This window comes from Periplaneta americana, chromosome 1, assembly GCF_040183065.1.
Source record: "Periplaneta americana isolate PAMFEO1 chromosome 1, P.americana_PAMFEO1_priV1, whole genome shotgun sequence".
NCBI lineage: Eukaryota > Metazoa > Arthropoda > Insecta > Blattodea > Blattidae > Periplaneta > Periplaneta americana.
Window position 1 is genome coordinate 55,342,240 of NC_091117.1, and position 23,631 is coordinate 55,365,870.

Below are 23,631 nucleotides of genomic sequence, written 5' to 3' on the forward strand. Positions count from 1 at the left end.
TTTTATTGTGTAGTCCTACATTTTGTTCAACTGTCGGTTTCTGGTTGAATTATGTGAATCCTACTTACTTGTAATCTAATACTAATAAGTCTTTTATGTATTCCAATGTGTTCATTTTTATTTTTACTGTGTACTTTTTTATTGAATTATCGGCTTCTGTTTTTGTGTGATTCGTATTTGATTCTGACAACATTAATATGTATTCCACTGTGTTTATTTTTATTTTATGAGGTAAATTTTTATGTAACTACCTCTCTTGATCTCATTATGTACCTGAATCGTATCAGTATATAATTAATTCCGATCCAGTTGTATGTTCAACTATGTAAGCAAGTTTTAATCCTGGTTGAGTTACGGCCGTATGCCAGATTAAATAAAACATTATTATTATTATTATTATTATTATTATTATTATTATTATTATTATTATTGTTATTAATATCAATCAATCAGTCAAACTCCTGTATCTCCTCACGAGGAGCATAGGACATTCACAAAGTGCCTCCATCGGACCCTATTTGTAGCAAACTTCTTCACTTCGCTCCATGTTTTCCCTTCCCTAGCAATTTCCTCCAAAACTGTTCTCTTCCATGTATTTTTTGGCCTTCCTCTTGTTCTACTGCCCTGGGGGTTCCAATCCAAAGCCATTCTTTCTACTGCTCCATCTTCTTTTCTGATTGTGTGCCCTATCCAATTCCACTTTCGTCTTTTGATTTCTATTGTGATTTCTTTCTGATTTGTTATCTTCTATAGTTCTGAGTTTGTGATTATATCTGGCCATCTAATTTTTAAAATTCCTCGTAAACATCTAGGGCCGTATTCATAGACATTTTTAGCGCTGGCTTCCAGTGGATGATCAGCGTATTTCGTATTCATAAACCAGTGTTAGCGATAGGATATGATTTGAATTCTGTACTAGTAACCAGTGGATAGCCGGGGCTAGCTTAGTACGCTCGTAGCGCGTGCTGCGAAATGTCTATGAATAGCACCCTAATTATTAATATAACCAACTAAAAAAATAGTATTTGTGGAGGAAGAGATGAAGGGTGGTGCATATAGTAGGCCTATATTGCCCGTAAGGGAACATAGTCCTCATGCCTGCTTTAGATATGTGTCTCAGGCAAAGTCTTTCTGGGATTTATCGCTCATTGCAAAATTTGGTGGTAGTACAATGGGCCCATACCAGTGATCTAATTGAGCATAGTCTTGTCCCACAATCCACCTCCCACAGATAACTTATCAAAACTTTTCATACAGTACGATTATTTAGTCCTGACAGTCGCCGGAGATGTGCGCGTGGGACAGGCGAGTCCATTTAGTTACGCCAAGGGGTGTTTGGTTTGTTCACTCGCTTGTCTTTACCAACTGCCCGCCCTTATCTCTACTCCGGAACTCTCCCCACCCCTCCGATTACTTCTCCTCTTGTGCGTCGCTGAGCTGTCAGGACTAAATAATAGGTCTGTACTTCTCGTAGAGCAGTTTACGTCGCTTCGTGTAATTGGTGCTAGTGCTGGAAACTCACTTCTGCTGTAGGATAATGTAAGAAAAATATGTTTAAACACATGTAGTACAGTATATAAAGCTTTATTGAAATACAATATATACAGAAAATTTATGACATGAATACAACAAATTACATTTTTTGGTGCTTGTAACATCATTTGGACATTCCGATACATCATTAAACATCTAAACCTTTGTTATTTAATGTAGCTTTACTCGTAAGTCGTGTTCAAGACTGAAGGACTGTATATTAGTGTGAAATCCGTGCGGTTGCCAATAAATTTATCTTCATTCCACATATAAAAATTGTATGAGAGATGATGAGTCCTTAACAAAAATTTGAGGTTCGGTATCAATCAAGTCCTGTGGGATTTATATCTACAGTTCAGCTGAAGAGGGGTCTCCTCTGAGTGATTAAATTTTTTTCTGCCATTCTTAATCCATTGATTATTTAATACGTTCATATTATAACCACTTTACCTCGAAATGATCGTTATAGTTCTATCCTAATGAAGGGTTTATTCGTATGACGTGCACAAGTTTCGTAATTTTCTGGAAATTCAAGACAAATTAATCGACTGAATTATTGTTTGTGCTGTCTATGATTAGGATAGACCAGGGTAATTGTAAACACTTTTCACTGATTTCAAATATATTTCAACATTACACAACCTCAGTAACGGTAAGCATGATAAAGAAACTGTATTATTTTTAGATCTTTCTTTTCCTTCAAAATGGGTTTAAAATAATAAAGTTGACTTTTTTCAGCTTATAATTGCTAGTTTGCATTTACCCCACCTGTTTACATTTATCCCTTCGAGAGGGGGGTAATTGTAAACACCAATTTTCGCACGGGATATCAGACACTGAACATTTTTTGTACTGTTTCAGAAGAAAGAGCTGTATTCCTTCCAACTCAAAATTTGGTCACTGGTATATTTCGTCCCTTTAACCTTTGATATAATATGACGATATAGGAACTCAGTACCTCTCCTGAGATACACGATAACTGTAGTTACCATTTTTCACATCTGTGACAACCCTCTCTAAATCCTCTACAGTGTAGTTGGGTGGGGGTCTCTTTGATTACCGAAATGTACGAAATGTAACCATAGTAAAACATGTTTACAACTACCCCCAAGCAATTAAAACTATGGGGCAAATGTAAACACGTCATAATTTAATTAACTGAGGTTATGGGAGATCTCAAAACCATTGTAATAAATGTTAACTACTATACATTATTCATAAAAACAACATATTCTTAAAAAATAGCACTGTTCGTTTACTTACAATGCCAAAAATGAAGGTGAAGCAAAATTTTTTCTCAACTTTTTTTTTGTAGACTCTTACAAAACATTCGTTCACAACTAAGCAGTTACTCCTATTTGGCGCCAAACTGCTTTGTAGGTTAGCCAACAAGTTAATTTAAATATTCCCCCGAATTAAAATTTTTATATTGACAGTTTTGTATTTTTCACAGCATTTGTTTACAATTACCCCTGTTTACAGTTATCCTCATCTACCCTATATAGTTATTGAGAAACAAAACATACAGAAAATTTACAGGCTAACATGAATGCAAGAAATTACATTTTTACCCTGAAATTGAAAAGTGTGATGCTAAAACGCGTTAAGTCTATTTTTGTGAAAGGACTGGACTAGTTTTTTTTTATCCACTGGTCTACGGACTGAGCAAGTTTTGAAGTTACATGCACAATAACACAACTTTTAGACAAGAGTTGGCGTTGTTTTGGAAGAAGACAAGCATGATAGGGATCTCAAAGATAATAATTTTATATGTATAAAACATCACATGGCCAAATGGACTGGAGTAATTATTATTTTCTTACCTCCTATTAACGAATGTAATAAGACAGTGGATTTACGATCCCTTAGACGTCGTGCCTCTTAGAGCACAAAGGGAGCGTAGCATTAAGTTCAATGACCTCCCTGAAGCTGACGTTCAGTATCGGGACCGAAAATCCGCTGTCTGATAATAAGTATTATTATATTACATGAAAGGTAACACGTAATTTGTTCCTTTTTTTTTCAGAATATACGAAACCGAGGAATCAGTAAAGTTTAATATGTTCTACAACATGCTTCTGGACTTCCTGTAATTAAATTCATTTATGTTTTTCATGAATTTAGTCTATGCTATCGTCACCGTCATAATCATTGTCATATTTTAGTGGCGATAACATATTTCCCACGGGATCAAGGAAATTTCACCGCGAATATATCAGGTATTATTTATAATAATTTCGAAAACAGAAATATAAAAACTGTAAATAAACTTATCATGCAGTGTTTTAATTATTTTGATACGTACTGATATAAAATATTTACCTGCCATAAATACGCACACTACTCATATATACTTAAAAAATGTTGTAAGTCAAAATTATACGAATAAAAATTTGAGGTTTAGGAATGAATGAATAAATGTAAAAAAATAAGTTCGCAAATATTTTATAGCCAAAAAGCCGAAGTTTATATCACAATAAATGCATAAGGGTTACTTACATAAGTTTAGTTGCAAAATATAAAAATACAAAGCTGAATTCAGTGACAGGAGATATAAAAGTGGTAGTACGCATGTTTCTATTATAAAAAAAATATTTGGAACTAAATCAGTGGCAATGTTTTTACAGAAACAATTGTTTTAATGTAGCTACATATCCTGTTCGTGTTGAACAGCTATTGGAGATAAGCCACTCTATCGCCAAGCAACCTTATATCGCAGCTATTAGCAAGACACCTTCTAGAGTGTCTGTGTCTACGCAACCTGTTATCATAAGTTAGCGAGAAAAATATGCCAAGAATGCAGAGAAACTATTTGCATAAGTTACTCCCTCAGGAATCGTTATATCTTAGCGACTTCCATGTATAGAATTTCCAAATGGGAAGGATTGAAAGGATAGACTATCTACATTGCTTTCTGAATTAACAGGCTTCCGAAGGTCACTAAACATTATAATATTACCTAATACGGGCTATGAAAATTAAACCTATCTCATTTTATTACATTTTACGAGCAGAATATAAACATTTAAATGTGATGTCTTCAAGTTACTTATTAGCACAGGTTTAGAAGTCCTTAGATATTTGTCTGGAGACCGCAAAGACCGCCTTTTAAGGCCTCAGCCTACTAGAAGAAAGTTCACTGACCTGAAGACCCTCTTTTACATAGGAAAAATTATTTAAAAAAATATATTACTACGTGAGGAAACATGTTTTAAATTTCAGTATTTGTTACTATTGTAATAACCACGAAATCAAGATTGTTGCTTTATCAATACTCAAGGAACATATTTGCTTATTCGCTTTACGGTAACTATTGATTGCCTCGTGTGGATAGGAATTACATAGTTGTAATTCCTGTTTTCGGAGTTAGAGGTCATTTTTTGTAACATCACTTTCAGAATTTTAAATGTGAACTTATAATTAGACATAATTTATTTCACATCTTAAGGTATAATTGTCGCTAATTTACACGTATAATAAGGACTAGTATTCTATTTTCTCTATTTTGTTTACAAATAGCTGATTATTACGCATATGGTAGACCTATAACTCAAGCATTGTAAAGGGTGTCTTTACGGAAGAAAAATAAAAATATATTTGTTATATAAAAGTATATATTCGGACTGTAAGTAGCAATGTGCTTAATAAAATATATTTAAAATACTGCTAGTATTCTGTATCGACATTCAAGCACCAATATATTTAAAAATGAATTGGTGAATCATCTTAATGATCCTATTATAGTAGTAGTAATAGTAATAATAATAATAATAATAATAATAATAATAATAATAATAATAATAATAACAGTAATAAACGAATACAAAGCATAATGTGCCAAATGTATCAGTATTGAAGAAATACATTTGATATTTCCTTATTACATTGAACTTTTATATTATTAAATTTTCACTCTAAGTAACGCTCATATTTAATAAATGTTGACATTTTTCTATACATTATCTCTATCAGATCGTAAACGACACATGAATCATACGCGGAAACTAAGAGGAAAGCACAATATAGAATGCTGGGTTTGCAATGAAAGACCTGCCCTTTGGCAGAAAACTGTGAATGGATGAAATGAATCTTAAAACATGCTCCGACAAGTATAATATAATCCAGGAAAATTTGTACACATTTTCAACATCTTGTATATTTTTGTGCAAATAATAATAATAATAATAATAATAATAATAATAATAATAATAATGTTTAAACCAGATTCGAAGTAATCTGGAAACTCCTACATAATATTTCTAAAACTTTAGGCATGCATTTGGAGTAGTAAAAAAGTAAAGTAAATCCATGGCGCTACAGTCCTTTGTAGGGTCAAGATCGACCAGCCGGCTGCTGGCCTCACTCTCACATGCTGAAGCATAGGTAGACGATCATCCAAACAGAATGGAGGTATCGTGTGGTTAGCAGCCGTTATAGCTGGTTTGCGAAACCGGATTTTCGCTACATGTCGTAGCTTTCCAAGTGCATCACGATGCTGGGTGGACACCGGTCTCATACACTGGCCGAAATTTCATGAGAATTTCTTCCCCCATGATAATTCGAACCAGCGCACATTCCGTAACGCGAGTCCTAGGCGGGATGATTTGCATTTGTAGTAGTAGGTAAGGCAAAATATATTTCTCGAACGAATTAATTGTTGTGATATATATCAGACCGTACGTGACTTACAGTTAAAATTATACATTTTTAAATAGAAAAAATTAAGATCATGTTGCTTTTGTAGATTTTCAGAAATAATTTCGTACTTATTAAATGTATATCGTAATATAAAATGTAATGAAACTAAATGGATAATAAAGTGTAGCTAAGTGGGACAAATAGTTGATAGATTTCAAGTCGGAGCACGGTATATAAAATATGATATTACATTGACTTCAAATTATAGTAGAACTCTATTGATTGCATTAAATAATATAGACTGCGATAACAAAAATGAAATTCGTCCTTATTATTCCATTGAATGAATTGGGATTTCATTCGCGGCTACAATATTTATACTCACAACACAATGAATTAATATAAAACTGTAAACAGAAATTTTACTTTATACGTATTTATAAGACACTCTTAATTAAAAAATGAAAGAAAGCAATATTAAAGATACAAATAAAGACTAAGATACATTATCTTATACATACAGAGTGGAAGTGGCAAAACTGTACAGATTTTAACATCTTATTCCTTGGATAAAGTACAACAAAGAATGCTAGTACCATATTAGTTCTAATACTCGTCTAAGAAAATAATTACCATAAATGTTGACGCTGTTTTACTCGATAAGTACTGTTTGTAATATTATGACTTCTACTGCTATTATTAGAGAAAATTACATGTAGTGATTTATCTATTCGCTGTTTTGAAAAAAAATATAGTTTTTTTTTGCAAATTAAATAAAAAGATTAACTCGTATTGTTATTTCCCGCCATTAGGAAGTCTGGCAACCCTGCGATAGTGACTAAGGGACGGAATGCTGCTATTCAGACCTGAATTAGTATGTGTATTCGTAGCTGAGCAGGCGATGCGCTGTTCCCAAACTACAGAGTACGCAGGACTTTCAGCCTAATTTTCTAATTAACCATGCACTTAATTACAAAATGAATAATAGATTATTTTATTTATATGAATGTATTCAATTGCCATCTTCAATCTGCACAGTTATATCATTTCCATTATGTATATGTTCTGAAAAATAATTCTATTGTTAAATGTAAGTAAACCTATGAATAATCCAAATTCTCTGTGCACACGTAAGAAAATACTTAACAAGTTCACAATGAGATTATTTTTCCGTTAGAAGATACGTTGTATAAACCAACTTGGTCACTACTGCATTGTGCAACTGCTGAAGCTCACTTAGAGGTCTTTGATTTTACACTTAACTCTTTAATTCCGAAGCAACTTAGCCCTAGAATCAAGTGAACTTACATGTTAAAATATAGATTAAAACATAACATTTATCTTAAATTGGGAGCATGAATATCTTGTTAAATTTTCTTCTGCAATTAAAAACAGAAAAATTACGGAAGAAACTTTTTCTTCAATTGCTTTGGATATTATGTTTCACTTCTTTCTTGTACTATATGAAATCAGTGTCCTTCATTACAACTATAAAGTAGTAAGTATTAATATAACAGCATATCAGTAGCAAAGAAAATCACCAAGCAACTTGTATTTGAGCACAGTGTGGATGCATTATACATTTTCGATTTATTATTTTCATATCACAATGTTCATGTTGATATTTGCACACTCTCATTACTTCACAATTTTATTTAGTTTCCTGGAATACTTACCGCTTCTAAGGTCTCCAGAGTAAAATGCTTTACTATACAGCATTTATTTTAATAGCACCATGTGATATCCTCCCCAGTTACGAATATTGTTTTATTACGGGTATCGATTTTCTCCGAACTTTCTCAGAAGCGTTGATTACCTGCGGTGGACTCAAAAGGGTAAGGGACTTCCTGGTTGGTCTCCTATTGTTGTCAGTGGGTACCGTGTTGATCTCCTGCTTGCTGACTTTGCTGTTGAATTTCTCCATGGCCCTGTTGTAAGTACCAGTACATATTCTTCCCCAAGACTCTCTGGGAATGCTTGGAGATGTACTTCTGGAGGAATGACGTTGACTCGGAGCCAGAGTCGTTGTTGACTTCTGTGGCCATTGTTGAGGCTCGTCCTTATTGCTTGTTGGCGTGGCTGTACTTGGAGGAGTAAGTTCTTCCCAGGACATAGAACCAGACGTTTCGCTTGATCCGACGCTTGCCTCGCTGGACAAAGATCCTGATCTCAGATAATTTGGCGTTACTTCCACAGATAACTGAAATTTATCAGCTTGCTCGATCTCTTTGGATTGTTCAATTTCGCACTGTTGTTCATTTTCAACATTTGGAGGTTCTACGACTAATGTACAGATATCGGGTAAATTTTCGCAGGGTGTATTATTGTTTGTACAATCCACGTTCTCATCTTCAACATTTGTTTGCGTTTGACTACTTTCGTTTTCTTTCGCTGTAGTATCTTCTTTTGTTTTATCACTTGACTCGTCATCTCCGACTGCATCTTCTGGTATCGATAAGTTTGTAATCGAATCATATTCATTTGTTGTGAATGAACTGGAGCTCTCGAGAGATTGGAACGATTCCTCGTCATCAGTTTGGAAAATTTCTTTGGATAAGTCTGCAGCTTCTTTAGGCATTTCTTCAGTTTCATCGCTTCTATTTTCTGTATGGCCTGGAAATTTTAAACCTAAGTTGTATTTTCTTTTCTGTTTGCGTTTTGGTGGTTCATTTGTAATGTCAATATCAGGTATGAATAGCCTAAGAGCGTTTGGACCTGTCGGAAACATGCTGCCTTCAGGATTGAAGACTGGTGACATTTTCGTTTCTTTATCGTTCGTAGTCATAGTTACCTCGAGGGATGTTTTCGTCACAACCTCTTGATGGCGGTTGAATGCAGAAATCAGCTGTGCAACAGTGTATCGTGGCTCCAATTCTTCGTCACATGCTTCATCTGTTTTCTCCATAACTTCTTCAGAGTTATCAATCACGTCTCCATTTTTGTTATTTTCTACTACTTTTGCCGAATCAGATATGTTTCGTTCAATAAGTGGGAAAGATTCTTGATTGTTTATAAGACTCTCAATAGGTGAATCGTTGGTTTTATTTACTGTTTGGACATTCTCGTCACAATTTAACGTCTCCATGTTTCCATAATCATCTACTTTCTCTTCTAATTCAGGTTCAGGTGAACTTTGAATAGTTAATGTTTCATCACTAGACAAGCAGTCTTTTTCTGCAATATCAATACTTTCTTTTCGTTGTTCATTTTCGGTACTTGTTAGTGTTTCGGTACTTATTACATCTTCGCGTGAAGATTCCAGTGTTGTTGTGTGAAGCTGCTCATTTTGTTCGTTGTTAGAAGTAACTTCACAATCCTGCAACTGTGACAACTCGTCGCTGCCCTCAGAAAACATTTGAAATTTGGACTGATTCCTTATGGTTTCTTTCAATAGTTTTGGACTTAGAAGTGCTGGAATTTGCGATATGGGCTCATTTTTAAAAGTGAGCCGTGGCTCTTCTGAGGAATTCTCCAGCATCTCTTCTATTGTGGTGTTTGAAATTACACTCGTTGGTGTAGAAGGTACTCTGGGGAATGTAGTCTGATCAGACGGAGATGGAGGTACAATTGGTTCCTCAAGATCTTGGTCTGTGGTTACTGAAGAAGTAATAGACGTTGTTGATGATCCGTGACCCATTAATCTTTGTCTTAGGAGGGGAATCATACTCAGATCTGCTGTTGTTGCTCTAGTTAACGTTTTGAGGATCCCCAACCCGACTCCTCCTTGTTGAGATTGTCCTCCTGCTACACCTGCTGTCTTGCACAGATCCAGCACTTCGTGTGACTTGGACAAGCTCCTGAGTCCATACAGTTTTTCCCTTGAGCGACTGAAGTATGGGTTCATCTGATGTTGTTCCATCAACATGAGACGCTCTCTGGACTTGGAGACGAGAGACATCTGACTCTCGCATAGACGTCGAGTCTTATGGTACTGAGACAGTAAGGTGGTCTTCCTTAGGCTGTTCTTCTGGTGCTGTTGCTGTTGTTGGACCACGCGCTCGAATAGTGCTTCCCTCGATTTGGATAGGTACTTCCGCAGGTTCTTCTGCTGCTGGGACAAATTGCGCGGTGGAACGCGAGTGGTGGACTCGTCCGCGGGTGAAGCTGTGCGAGGCGAAGTCTTGGTGACAAGCAGGGACGAATCTTGGCGCAGCAGTGACGGTGGTGTCGGCGTTCTAGGTATCTTCTTAGACAGCCATTTGTGGCGCAGGCATTCTTTTGCAGTGGGCCGTGCTCTGTAGTATAGAAATATTAAAAATGAGAACAGCAATTATTTTCTGTTTGAAAATACATTAGTTATTAACCTGTGCACTAAAACTCAAATTTACATGACGTTGGGATATAAGTACAATTTTTATTAATAGATACGAGTAAATACAGAAAAATAGAAAATACAAATATAAATAATAATACATAGATATAAGAAAAGTAACTTAGGATATAATAATGATTAGTAAATTTGAAGACCGAATGAGCAGTGTTCGTGTTCAATCACTGTTGAGAAATACAGTATTATTTAATACAGGATGAATGTAGAAATAAACTAGAAACTAAAATAATATGGGAACTATGAAATCACATATATATGATATTAAATATAGAAGAATTTACATATTTGCATGTCAATCATATAGAATAATTTATATAAAAAGTTAAATAAGGAATACGCATAAGTTTACAAAAAAAAAAAAAAGACAACTATTTTTATTCCGAGTTAAACAATGGAATCGCGGAATGTTTTACGTTGTCTGACATCCATAGTATGTAGTGGCATCACTATATGGCAATATGATGTATTATCGCATAGAGAGCGATGTGAATTCAGTTGTGAGTCGACCGCCGTGACGTACATTCATAGCATGAATATGTAGTGTCATCACCTGCTGGCGATGTGGTATAGTCAGGGCCGGGTATTTTGTTACAAACGATAAACCCGAAATGTGAGTGAGAGATGCACCAAGAAGTATTAAGCAGTTTTTATCATACATTTGTTGCTAATTTCTATTTATTTTCCAATAAATTCTTTAATATTATATCCAAAAAATGTACGATAATCAGTGTTGTAAAATGAACAATTCAAATAACGTATGTAATATAAAACATTAACTATCTTAAGAGATACAAGATTCATTGCGCATGAAAAAATTATCACATAGATACATAAAAGATTCTGGTACATTTTCTAGATACAGGGTGTTGCAAAACTCCATACTCAAACTTCTAGGGATGGTAGAGGAGCCCAAAACAAAGATTTTTCGTTAGGTAACCATAGGTCGGAAATCAATAGTTACGTCTATCGTCACCTTCGAACGCATCGCTGAGTAGAAACAAGCATCTCCGCGCATCACAAACACGTCACAATTAACAGACTGCACATTCGGTGAACATTGGATTGGCCAGGGTGGGCCCATTGCATGGCCTGCTCGTTCTCCTGATCTTACCCCACTCGATTTTTTTGCGTGGAGACATTTAAAGAGTTTAGTCTGTGAAACGCTAATTGTGTCAGAAGAGGACCTCGATGCTTGGATTCTTGTAGCGGCCGATCACTTAAAACATCAACATGGAGTATTTCAACGTATGAGAGACGCATTATCACGTCGTTATACATCACGTATTGAAGCAGGAGGCCGTGCGTTTGAACAATACTTGTAAACAAAATGTCACCAAAACCATTTTAAATGGTTACTACACTCTCAATGTCTGTCAGCAATGTCTGAGTTCGAAGGTGACAAATGACGTAACTATTGCTTTCCGACCTATGGTTATGTGACAAAAAATCTTTGTTTTGGGCTCCTCTACCATCCCTAGAAGTTTGAGTATGGAGTTTTGCAACACGCTGTATACGATTTAAGAATATACTGGAAAGGAATCATAATAGTACATTATGCAACGAGTCTATAATGATAGTAATTAAGACGCAAGTATGGGTATTTATGAAACGAGCGCAAGCGAGTTTCATAATATTCATACGAGCGTCTTAATTACCATTATAGGCAAGTTTCATACGGCTTTTTATGCTCGACCATATTTCTAACTTGAAATTATTCAGATGTATACATTTTATTTGTATCTGACAAGATCGGAAGTGACCTTGTTCTAGGTCGTGAATTGTGAGATGTGCGCAGATGCGAAAGTATTGATTTTTTCCGAGGAAAAATAATGTCATTGACCTTGATGTAATCCCGTTAAACTTGATATAACCTTGATTATTGAATTAGACATTGAAAAACGAGATGACAAATTGGATTTATTTGAATATTATTTACAATTAACTCTAAACAGAACATAACCTTCTGTGACAGTATTGGGTTTCCAGCCTCCGTGACTTTTCGCTAATTCTCTTTCGATTGCATATCCGAGAATAATCGATACTTGCGGTTTTATAACGGTACAAAGCTGACTTGTCATTGGCTGAACACCTGTAAGCAGAGTTGTCATTGGCTGAACACCTGTACTTTAATGAGTAGGTATACTTTAATGACATGCATTAAAGGACTGCTACCAGGTGTATAATTACTACATTTCGAGCATAAAGATATACTGAGAACTATGGAAATTAGGTGAGAAACGCTTTCCCATTGCATTTTTCATAGCCACTAATTTGAATATTTAATTATCAGTAGCTATAAATTATGTTTAATATTTAAATATATTTTATTAAAGTAATAGTAGTGAATATTATTTATCACACCACTTCCAAGTTTAATGCATTTTCTGGTTTCTGAGAAAAAAAATAGTTCATGTTTTCCATATTTGCTGTGCTCAAATGTGGATAGACCTCTTAAAAATAAAATGAGAATCTGCTTCGAGAAGACGAAGCATTCCCCTCAGCGTACGCTATAAAACGCATCGAGATACAGATATCCTATACGTCATGTCTGTAACTGTAGCGGAATTCAATTAAGACGTAATGATATGAACTGGTACAACAGGTAACGCCAGGGACATTTATAGAACCGCGTTAGGATTCCTTTGTACAGTACATCTATACAAGGAGACGGAATAATGGCATACATGAATACACATTAATGGGTTTAAAAATAAAGCCGAAGAAGTGATATGATTACAGGATTGACAAAGTGGTCTTATCCCTGGAAAACAGCCAAGTAGAAACATGGGTTATGAATTCCGAACGCGAATATTTAAAATTAAAGCTTTACTTTGCATAATATGTGCGGCTTGCAACGACACGGAAGTTGCAGACACTTTTAGTTTTACTGGCTACGTAATTTTTTTCGTACACTTGTAGAATATTGTTTAACACACTTTATGGTCTGTGTTACATATCTCACAATTACGTGCAAATGACCAGACTTAGTGCTTTCAATAATATCTACATTTATGTAGTGTTTGGCTTAAAAGGGATGTAACATACAGATGTAAATAGGAATGTTGATTTTATACAGTAGGGACGAGCAAAGAGCTACAGTGAGCTGCACCTGAAAAATATGTTTTGCAAACTAGCCGTAATTTTTTCCTTTCAGGTTCATATTAGATTACCGGTACGTCTCCTTACCGGCCAGAACTCATATTAAAATGCATTTCAAGACACAAAATCACTAGTAATCGATAGCTCTTATAGCAAATTTTATCAGCAGCTCGTTTCGTCCGTACGGTAGTGCTTTCTTTCTTCTATCAGTTAGTTCGTTTATTCATTCAACCGTTACTTTGTTCATTCGTCCAGCCGTTAATTCTTGTTCTTTCACTCTTCCATTCGTTAGATCTTTCATTTTTCAATCCGTTTGTTGTTTCAATCTTCCTTTCGTTCATTCTTTCATTTTTCAATCCGTTTGTTCTTTCATTCTTCCATCCGTTCGTTCTTTCATTCTCCTATCCGTTTTTTCATTCTTCCATCCGTTCGTTCTTTCATTCTCCTATCCGTTTTTTCATTCTTCCATCCGTTCGTTCTTTCATTCTCCTATCCGTTTTTTCATTCTTCCATCCGTTAGTTCTTTCATTCTCCTATCCGTTTTTTCATTCTTCCATCCGTTCGTTCTTTCATTCGTCCATCCGTTAGTTGTTTCATTCGTCCATCCGTTAGTGCTTTCATTCGTCCATCCGTTAGTGCTTTCATTCGTCCATTCGATAGTTGTTTCATTCGTCCATCCGTTAGTGCTTTCATTCGTCCATCCGTTAGTTGTTTCATTCGTCCATCCGTTAGTGCTTTCATTCGTCCATCCGTTAGTGCTTTCATTCGTCCATTCGATAGTTGTTTCATTCGTCCATCCGTTAGTGCTTTCATTCGTCCATCCGTTAGTTGTTTCATTCGTCCATCCGTTAGTGCTTTCATTCGTCCATTCGATAGTTTTCCATTCGTTCAGCCACTGGCGTAGCTCAGTCGGCTAAGACTCTTGCCTGCCGATTCGGAGCTGCGTTCGAGCGCGGTTTCGATTCACGCTTGGGCTGATTACCTGGTTGGGTTTTTCCGAGGTTTTCCCAACCGTAAGGCAAATGTCAGGTAATCTATGGCGAATCCTCGGCCTCATCTCGCCAAATATCATTTCTCTATCACCAATCCCATCGACGCTAAATAACCTCGTAGTTGATACAGCGTAGTTAAATAACCAAGTAAAAAAAGTTACATTCGTTCATCCATTACTTGTTTCATTAGTCAATCCGACAATTGTTTCATTCTTCCATCCGTTCTTTAATTCATTCGTCCATCCGCTAGTTGTTCCATTCGTCGATCCGAGAGTTTTCATTCGTTCATCCGATAGTTGTTTCATTCGTCCAACCGTTAGTTCTTTCATTTATCCATTTGTTAGTTGTTTCATTCCTCCATCCGTTAGTTGTTTCATTCCTCCATCCGATAGTTGTTTCATTCCTCCATCCGATAGTTGTTTCATTCGTCCAACCGTTCTTTCATTTGTCCATTTGCTGTTTCATTCCTCCTTCCGTTAGTTGTTTTATTCCTCCATTCGTTAGTCCTTTCATTACTCAATTCGTTAGTTTCATTCGTTCATCCGTTAGTTGTTTCATTCGTCCATTCGTTGTTTCATTCGTCCATCCGAGAGTTGTTTCATTTCTCCATCCGTTAGTTCGTCCATTCGTTGATTCCTTCGTTCGTTCATCCATCCATGCATCCATTCATTCATTCGTCCATCCATTCATCTTTCATTTGTTGATTTGCTTGTCCATTTATTCTCTTGTCGTGCATCCGTCCTTTGTTTCGGTAATTCCCTCACTGTTCGTCCGTTCGTTCATTCGTCAATCTGTTCGTCTGTTTTTTCGTTCTTTCGTAAGTTTGTTAATCAGCTCGTTCGTTCGTCCGTCCGTCCGTCCATTCATTCGCTCTAGTGTCGTTCATTCAATCGTTAACTAGCACGTCCTCTCGTCCTTTGGTTCGAACAAACTAGTACAACCTTATCTTCACCCATCCGTCACGACCTTATGCAAGAGACTTTCAAGTTAGCGTTTCTCAGATTCAAAACTATTTAACATTTTTTGATTCAGAACAAAATAAAGCAATGTCTTAGGGAGTAATTGAACCTAAGCCCATACGATATCGTTTTATTTCCGAGTCTTACTTCGTTCTTTTCGTAAATAGTTACCTGATAACTTAATAGAATTAAAAGTGTTAAATAGTTAACATCAAGTTTGTCGTAATTAATATTCCTATAGAATTCCTTCCAAATTTGATTATATTGCTTGAAAAATACGAAACTAATGATAGGCTATTTTATCTGTTTCTAGTTTTGAATGAAATTATATAGGCCTATGATTTAATAAAAATTATATAACTATTCATATATTAAGAACAGTTCCTAAGAATTGATAAAAAGTATATTTATTTTATATATTACATAATTAAGTACCATACACATTTTTGGAATTCAGGACATATTACATGGCGATAAACTCTTACAAGCACACATTCTGATGGTGCAGTTAAAAAAGTTATTTTTTTTCTTTCACCATGTTAGGCCTAATAAATGTCAAAAGAAGCGCTTATACAAATTTTGGCCACTCGACCACAATTACGGGGGCCGTAAAAAATTAAGTTCGCCAGGGGCCGTTAACAGGAATAAAACAAAATTTCATTGGAAAAATTTATTGTAGCAGACACAGCAATTGTTGAGCTATTTTTCAACATATTCCCCACCGGAACTGAGACATTTGTCATATCGACAGAGAGGTGCAGACGGCTGTCAAACGCTGGTTCCGATCCCAGGCGGCTGACTTCTACGACACAAGGATACAAAAATTGATCCCATGGTATGACAAATGTCTCAATTTCAGTGGAGGATGTGTTGGCAAATAGCGCAACAATTTCTGTATCTGTTTCAATAAATCTTTCCATGCAATTGTGCTTTTTTATTCTGTAAACGGCCCCAGGGAAATCACTTTCTGGGCGGCCTCGTAATTGCGGTATTGTCGCCAAAATTTGTATAGGCACTTGTTTTGAAATTATTAATATGGTGGAAGAAAAAATTTAACTTTATCTGCCTCCATCAGAATGTTTGCTTGTTAGATGTCTGACTAGAAAACTTATGGAGTTTATATGTTACTTCGATCGGTATCTTTTTCTCACAATACTTTCATATGAAAGATAGACCTTTTTGAGATTGATGATAGTATGTCATCTGACGTGGAATACAAATAGAAATTATAATATTGTGGAATATTTAATAATTTAACTTAATTTTATATTTTACTTAAACATTGAGATTTGTTATAGCAAAAATAATTAGTGCAAAGTGTAGTTTAAAGTTACTCAATATAATGCTTAGCTGCTGTCTTGAGAGTAAATAATGGTAAACATATGAAATAGTTAATAAAATTGCAACTTCAATGCATGTAATTCTGTAACAAGATTATCTTTCGCCTTACCCTGGGTCTCGCACGAGCAAACGCTTGATGAAATCCTGCGCCTCTTCAGACACGTCTTCGAAGAGCTCCTCGGGAAAGTCAACCTCCGCCCTCGAAATGTTGCAGAACGTTTCCTGGTCAGTCTCTCCACCGAAAGGGGAAAATCCTGTGAGAAGCACATATGTAGTCACTCCCAAAGACCTGCAAAACAACCAAGCGTTAGGAATTCAAGCATTGTTGTTTTTAAATAAACAAGATCCCTAAGGAATTTTGAAACTTAAGACGATATAATGCATTTGATAAGCTTTTCATTAATTTTTAATTTCTTCGGCCTATATAATTTGTATTTCATAGATATTAAATCAGTATTTTAGCTGGGAAATAGAACAAGTGAATAGGTGTATAAAAATACACACTACGTAGAAAACAAATTAATTCAATTTACAAACACAAGTAACTCGTCAGTTGTGTAGAAGTTATGAGTATGCAGAAATAGTAAGTTCTGTTCTGAACCTTTTCTCGTCGTCCTTCAAATCGTTAAGAAAATTGTGCAGTGCATTAAAGACCGTAATACATGAATAGTGAACACTTTTTCAGAACGGTTGAGATTAATGGAAGTTAGATGACGATGTCATGTTTGTTATGGAAAATTTTATTACTACTTAATGTATCTTGATTTTAATATAACCTCCTGGGTCCTCGAGTATAGTATATTTCATATCTGCAGTGCTTGGGAAAAGTGACACAAGTCAGTTTCCACAAACATTTTTTGATAATTTATTGACAACTTACGGAACATCTGCGTGCTTGGAAAAAAATAAACAAGTATTCCTCCCATTACAATAATTCATACAGAAAAAAATAAAATCGACATAAACCAGTGTAAGTTGTCAATAAATTATCAAAAAAGGTTTGTGGAAACTGACTTATATCACTTTTCCCAAGCAATGCAGATATATGCATTTAGTTTCAAATTTGCCACTAGGAGGAGTCGTTATCCTGTGAGTGTCAATCTCCTGACATCTCTTGGGACTTACAGGAAGTACATCAAGATCCATTCATTCATTGCATTGCGTGTTTAACTATTTGTAAATGAAAATGGCGACCAGCAACTGAACGCCAAGGCACTGTAGGCTATACTTTCGAAGTAAGTACACAGTAAACATATTTTAATGCTAAAAAAATTGGGAGACATCTTAAGTGTATTAACTTTATGTTACAATAATTACATGTATACTTTTACTGATTAATATAATAATAGAATAGAAATGTGAAACATTGAAGTATATTGTACTATCATATAGATCACAGTAAAGTTAAGTCTCCTCTTGAAATTTTTACGCCATAAATAATAATAATAATAATAATAATAATAATAATAATTTTTAAGTTTTGGTTTATAAGGCCGTCTTATTGCTTATCAAAATGGCAAAGAGTGCGAAAACGTTTATCATAATAATAAAAATGTAATATAGGCCTAGTTATTAACACTATTTACCATTTTGATAAGCAATAAAACGGCTTTATAAACCAAAACTTAAAGTTATCCCTGCTTATCGGCCAACACTACTTTCAACATGAAAATAATAATAATAATAATAATAATAATAATAATAATAATAATAATAATAATAATGTGCCCTAACTTTAACCTGCAGAATTTTTTCAGATTTCAGTGACTTCCTTGAAGTGTAGAATAATTATATTAAACTCTAAAAATAAAAGAAAAAATGTCTCAGGACTCAGGAAGTTAACCCTCATCAGGAAAAGAATGTACTTATAAGACGAGATAAATATTTCTAAATTTTGGAAAATCTTTTTACATAGTGTCCTTTCATGCACACCTGTCATTATCCTTGTAGCTTTTTTTTTCTTTTTTTTTTAACAAAAATATGTTTAACTTCAGATGAGTTTCCGAGGATATTAATCCATAATGGTATACAAGAACAAGGGAACAGAAAGAGAGAGGAAGGATGTACAAGCACAGTCTAGTATACACAGTCACTAAGCTTGAGTTGTGAGGGTGCTAGGAACAATTGACTGTGCCGGTACTATTTCGCATTGTCTGTAATGAGGCGATATTGGCGATCCTAGTGGTTAGCAACTATCTATGGATGCATATTTACTACGTATTGAGCTTCGTGATTGTATATACTAGACTGTGATACAAGGAGGAACATACCGTGCTACATAAAGATATAAAACATAATAAAGCTATACTTCTGACGATATTTTAAGGGCGGTACTTACTGAAGAAGGTAAAGATAATATAGAATTATGGTTGTCCCGGATAAATCAATTTTAGTCAAAATTTTCAGGTCATTCATTTGAAGACAGCATAATGGTCCCACATCAATAACCAAAGTGTGCGTCGGTTTGTCGTACCCCCCCCCCACCTGTACTATGCCGAATTCCAGAATATCGTGTGTCTGAAAGTCTACGAATATCATAATCCACCTGCATCCATGTAGGCTACAGGATTGACATTATTTTTTCATATTTCAATTTTAATGCTGGAATTTAATATTATGTAAAGTTTCGACATTTTACAGAAAAGAGAGTTGAGCATTAACCGCGATTAATAGCTTATTGTTTATGCATAAAACTTCACTTCGTGAGGCTTGAATCAATGAAGAGAGGCATTCGAAAGAAAATGCTGTAACTCGCTAACTTTATTATTGTTCAGCGTATATTGAAATTACAATTCGAAGCACAAGTTGCGTCTAAGTGACGTATCGAGTTGAAAACATGTCGTTTGTCGCTGCAACTTGAGCATTCATCGAACGTGTTTAATTACGAGCGGCTTTTTATAAGCTGACTATGGAATATCAATATCCTCAGGCAGAAGGAATGTGGAGAATTCATTCCATTCTCGACATGTTCTAGTTCTGCACTCTAGATCAAAGGTTTTATATTCTTCAGGTATACGAAGTACAATAATTATTAAACTTATTTATTTAGTAACTTATTTATTTATTAATAATATATTTACTTATTTATTTATTCATTCATTTGTTTAGGTATTCACTTCTTTAATAAATTTATTTATTTACTTATTTAGGCCTACATGTTCTTTGTGTTTGTTTATTTATTACATTTATTTATGTCTTAATTATTTATGCGTTTATGTATTTATCTATTTATTCATGTATGTATTAATTTATTTATTTATATTTATTTATATATCTATTTCTGTATGTCATTTATTTAATAATTTCATATCCAGAAGATAAATTCTATTGTGCACAAGACATATGAGGGTTATATGTGTAATAAATTTAAAGAAATACTTCTTTAGTTACTTGATCCAATAAGAGGCAATCCCTCCACTATGCTAGGGTGCTGGGGCCAATCATTCGCACACCTAAAGTATCATAGATTAAAGAAACAGCAGTAATGGAAAATAAAACAAAGAAAATGGAATTGGATAGGCCACACGCTGAGAAAGCCAGATGAAGCTATTGAGAAGACTGCAATTGATTGGAATCCACAAGGAGTAAGAAAGAGAGGACGGCCTAGAAAAACATGGAAACGATCAATTAAGGAGGAAGTAGAGAGATGTGGGGAAAAACTGGAAAGAGGTGAAATGGATGGCTGGCGACAGAGTACGCTGGAGGAACTTCACTGCTGCCCTATGCTCCTAGGAACAGGATATAAGTAAAAAAAAGTACTTGATCCAAAGGGCAAAGTATTTTGTAACGTCTGATGACTGAACAAAATGTGTTAATCCATCAGCAACCATTTCCATTTTAATTTGGTTCACAAAAGAAAACATAAAATCGCATTTTCTTCTTTCTGAAGTCTGATCCATTGATACAAAACTTATTTCAGTTTCAATATTATGTTAAGACATTATCATAATCATCCTATCACATCATCGGGGTAATGTAACTCCGCCTTCCAGGCGCCCCAACCTCAGAAGTGGGTTACAACTAAGCCACGGCCAGGAGGGAAGACCAGAAATGTCGAAAAGACAACCTGGTGGCATTGGATTAAAAAAAAATGTTAAGAAGAGGATCTTACAAAAATTCAGCAATTAGTTCGAGAGATATTAAAAGAAGGAATTTACTTCTCTTATAATTGTGTGGATGTTTCATTACTAAAAAAAAAAAAAAAAAGAAACTGAGAATATTTTGGCCGCAAAGCTCTTATTCAGTATGACATAAAGAAATCTCAAGAAGATTACCTTTCTTAAATTGAGGTTCAGTGCCAGTTAAGAGAAGTAAAATCTTAAGTAAATGAAACCATGAGTGAAATTTCTCTTAGCAGCCAAAATACGAATCGCGAAGCCGCAGGTGCTTGGAAATATGCAGTGAAGCATATCCCTGTTTCAAAATTGTAAATTTGAAAAACAGGAGTTTTGAGTAGTACTTTTTACGAACAAAGTAATTATATAAATTATTCAGTGAATTTAATTTGAAAATATGAATCCAAAAGAGTAAATATATGGAATTTTACGAAAAAAAAATGCAATTCGATCCAAATTAATTTTCTTAAAACAATAGAACAAGTTCATAAATTCCAATTTCTTTGCACCACAATGACCATTTAGAATGCATTGATCAAAAAGAAGAAAACGTAAGTTCAATTACATAAATGGCATAATCAGAGGAACTTCAGGAAATACTGGAAAGAAGGGCGCAAATAGCCATAGTAGCTGACGCGCCCTTTTTAAACACCATTTGTATGAATATCTCAAAAACCGTTCACAATCGATCATAACGATATAATACTTTCATGTTTAACTCTGCTTTCTCATTAAACTCTTGTCTTTACTTTCAGAATCGTTACAGATTCGAATTAAAGAGAATGTTAAAACTTACCACATATCTGCTTTCATTGTTATAGGCTCATAATGTAGTATTTCAGGAGCTGAAAAAAAAAAACAAAATTGAAGTTGTAAATATTATATGCTTATAGGCCTATAAATCATACTAAAGTAAAGAGATTGCGTCCGTACTCCTTTGTAGCCAAGGGAACTACTGTTCAAATTTCACGAGAAGATCCTTTGAGGGGAGTATGGTTATAGCGGGGAAAGAGGAGAGGGTAAACTAGTAACTCAGCGTCCTTGAAGGATTATGTGGATGGGGGTGGTGTCATTGGCCGGCTGGAACAAACTAGGTTCGGTCATTGGTCGGTCGGTTCCGTGTCTGGCATTGGTTATAAAAGTGGGGAGAAACTCGCATTTCTTGTTCGGATCTTCTCTTCAAATAAGAACAGTAGCCTATAAACAGTTGTGTCTCTACACAGGCATACCCAGCGCAGATATTTATATACAGGCATACACTTAAAAGATGTTGAACGTCACTATTGCACCTAGAATTGCTCGCGCTGGGCATCCCTGATCTACGCCCATTAAGGACAATATCAGAAGAGCGACACTTACTATTTCTTTGCACGCCATCACTTGCGAAGATGACAATATTATTATAACGATTTTTATTACAATTATGATGTTGACAACGATTACGATGATATATATCGGTAATAATGGGTACAAATGAACCTATGACTTGAAGAACGTCCCAACTCCACTTTCTGGCTAAAATGAGATTTTTATACCATTTTGTACCATTAGCTAGAACGCACCTGCTATACGAAAAGAACGGTCCAACTCCATTTCCTAACATATGAAACAGCTGTCTGATAACCCTATACTATTAAAGAATGTCCCAACTGCTGGAGTTGGGTCATTCTTCAAATATAATATGGTACTGGGTTTATAGATTTTCCCACCAGATGTCATTGTGAACTCAGCAGCAATACTAGATGGCTACTGAGATGGTAACTGATCATCTATATGCTTGTGATTCTGAAAATGAAATTAGAGGAAAGAAGAGAAGAAATGAAGCGAATTGGATTGTAACAAAGAATAAGGAGATATTTAAAGTTAGTCAGTACAAAACATTTCACTTTTCAGATAACCATAAATATGAAATAAGTGTCAGGAAGTTCTCTTGGACCTTCAAACAAGTTTGCTGTGTTGAAACCTAATGTCTCTCAACTCTGCCATCACTTACTCTCTGTTAAGGGTAAAAAAAAAAAAAAACTAGCAGATCTAAAGAAGCTGTGTAAGTATCTTGCACCTGACACTATAGATTACATCAGAAACATGTATTTCCTCCATCCTCACCTCATCTCCACTACATCTCGCCAAAATATTGTAAAAAAATTGTAGAAAATTGTAAAAATTGTAAAAAATTGCAAAATTGTAAAAATTGTAAAAAAAATTATAAAAATTTTACTTTTAATCTTGTAAAATTTTGATTTGTTCCACATCTTAAAGCTTCATTGCTAATGTAAGGTCTATGGAATGTAATAAATGAAATGAAATAAAGCGTCACTTATTTATAGCTTTCACAGATCTATTTGAAGAATGCCCCAATTCCACTTATATGTATTCAGTATTGCCCAGGTATTTAATTAAACTCTTCAAATGAGTTATGCTGTAACTTAATGTTAGATAATAATACTTCTTTTACAATACAAACAATTTCCGTAAAACAGATTATTAACAGTTACGTTTTTTTGTTCATTATGAAAAATTTCTCTCTTTGGATTTGTGACGTTCTTAAAGCCAAAGGTTGAAATACATCTTTAGTCTTCTCATTTCTGTAGCCACTGTGTGAATCTAAATGTTAAACATCAGTT

The 23,631-nt window shown here is 34.9% G+C and overlaps 1 protein-coding gene across 1 annotated transcript in view; it reads right to left on the bottom strand.

The window, feature by feature from the left end:
• Positions 1-7,096: 7,096 nt before the first annotated feature.
• Positions 7,097-23,631, bottom strand: part of LOC138696117 (uncharacterized) — a 361,146-nt gene continuing 344,611 nt past the window's right edge. The window contains exons 6-8 of the mRNA XM_069820675.1: positions 21,804-21,852; positions 17,002-17,181; positions 7,097-10,406 (exon numbers count right to left, since the gene is read on the bottom strand). Coding sequence (XP_069676776.1) covers positions 7,925-10,406; positions 17,002-17,181; positions 21,804-21,852 — 2,711 coding nt within the window. The 3' untranslated portion in view covers positions 7,097-7,924. The remainder of the gene's footprint in view (positions 10,407-17,001; positions 17,182-21,803; positions 21,853-23,631) is intronic.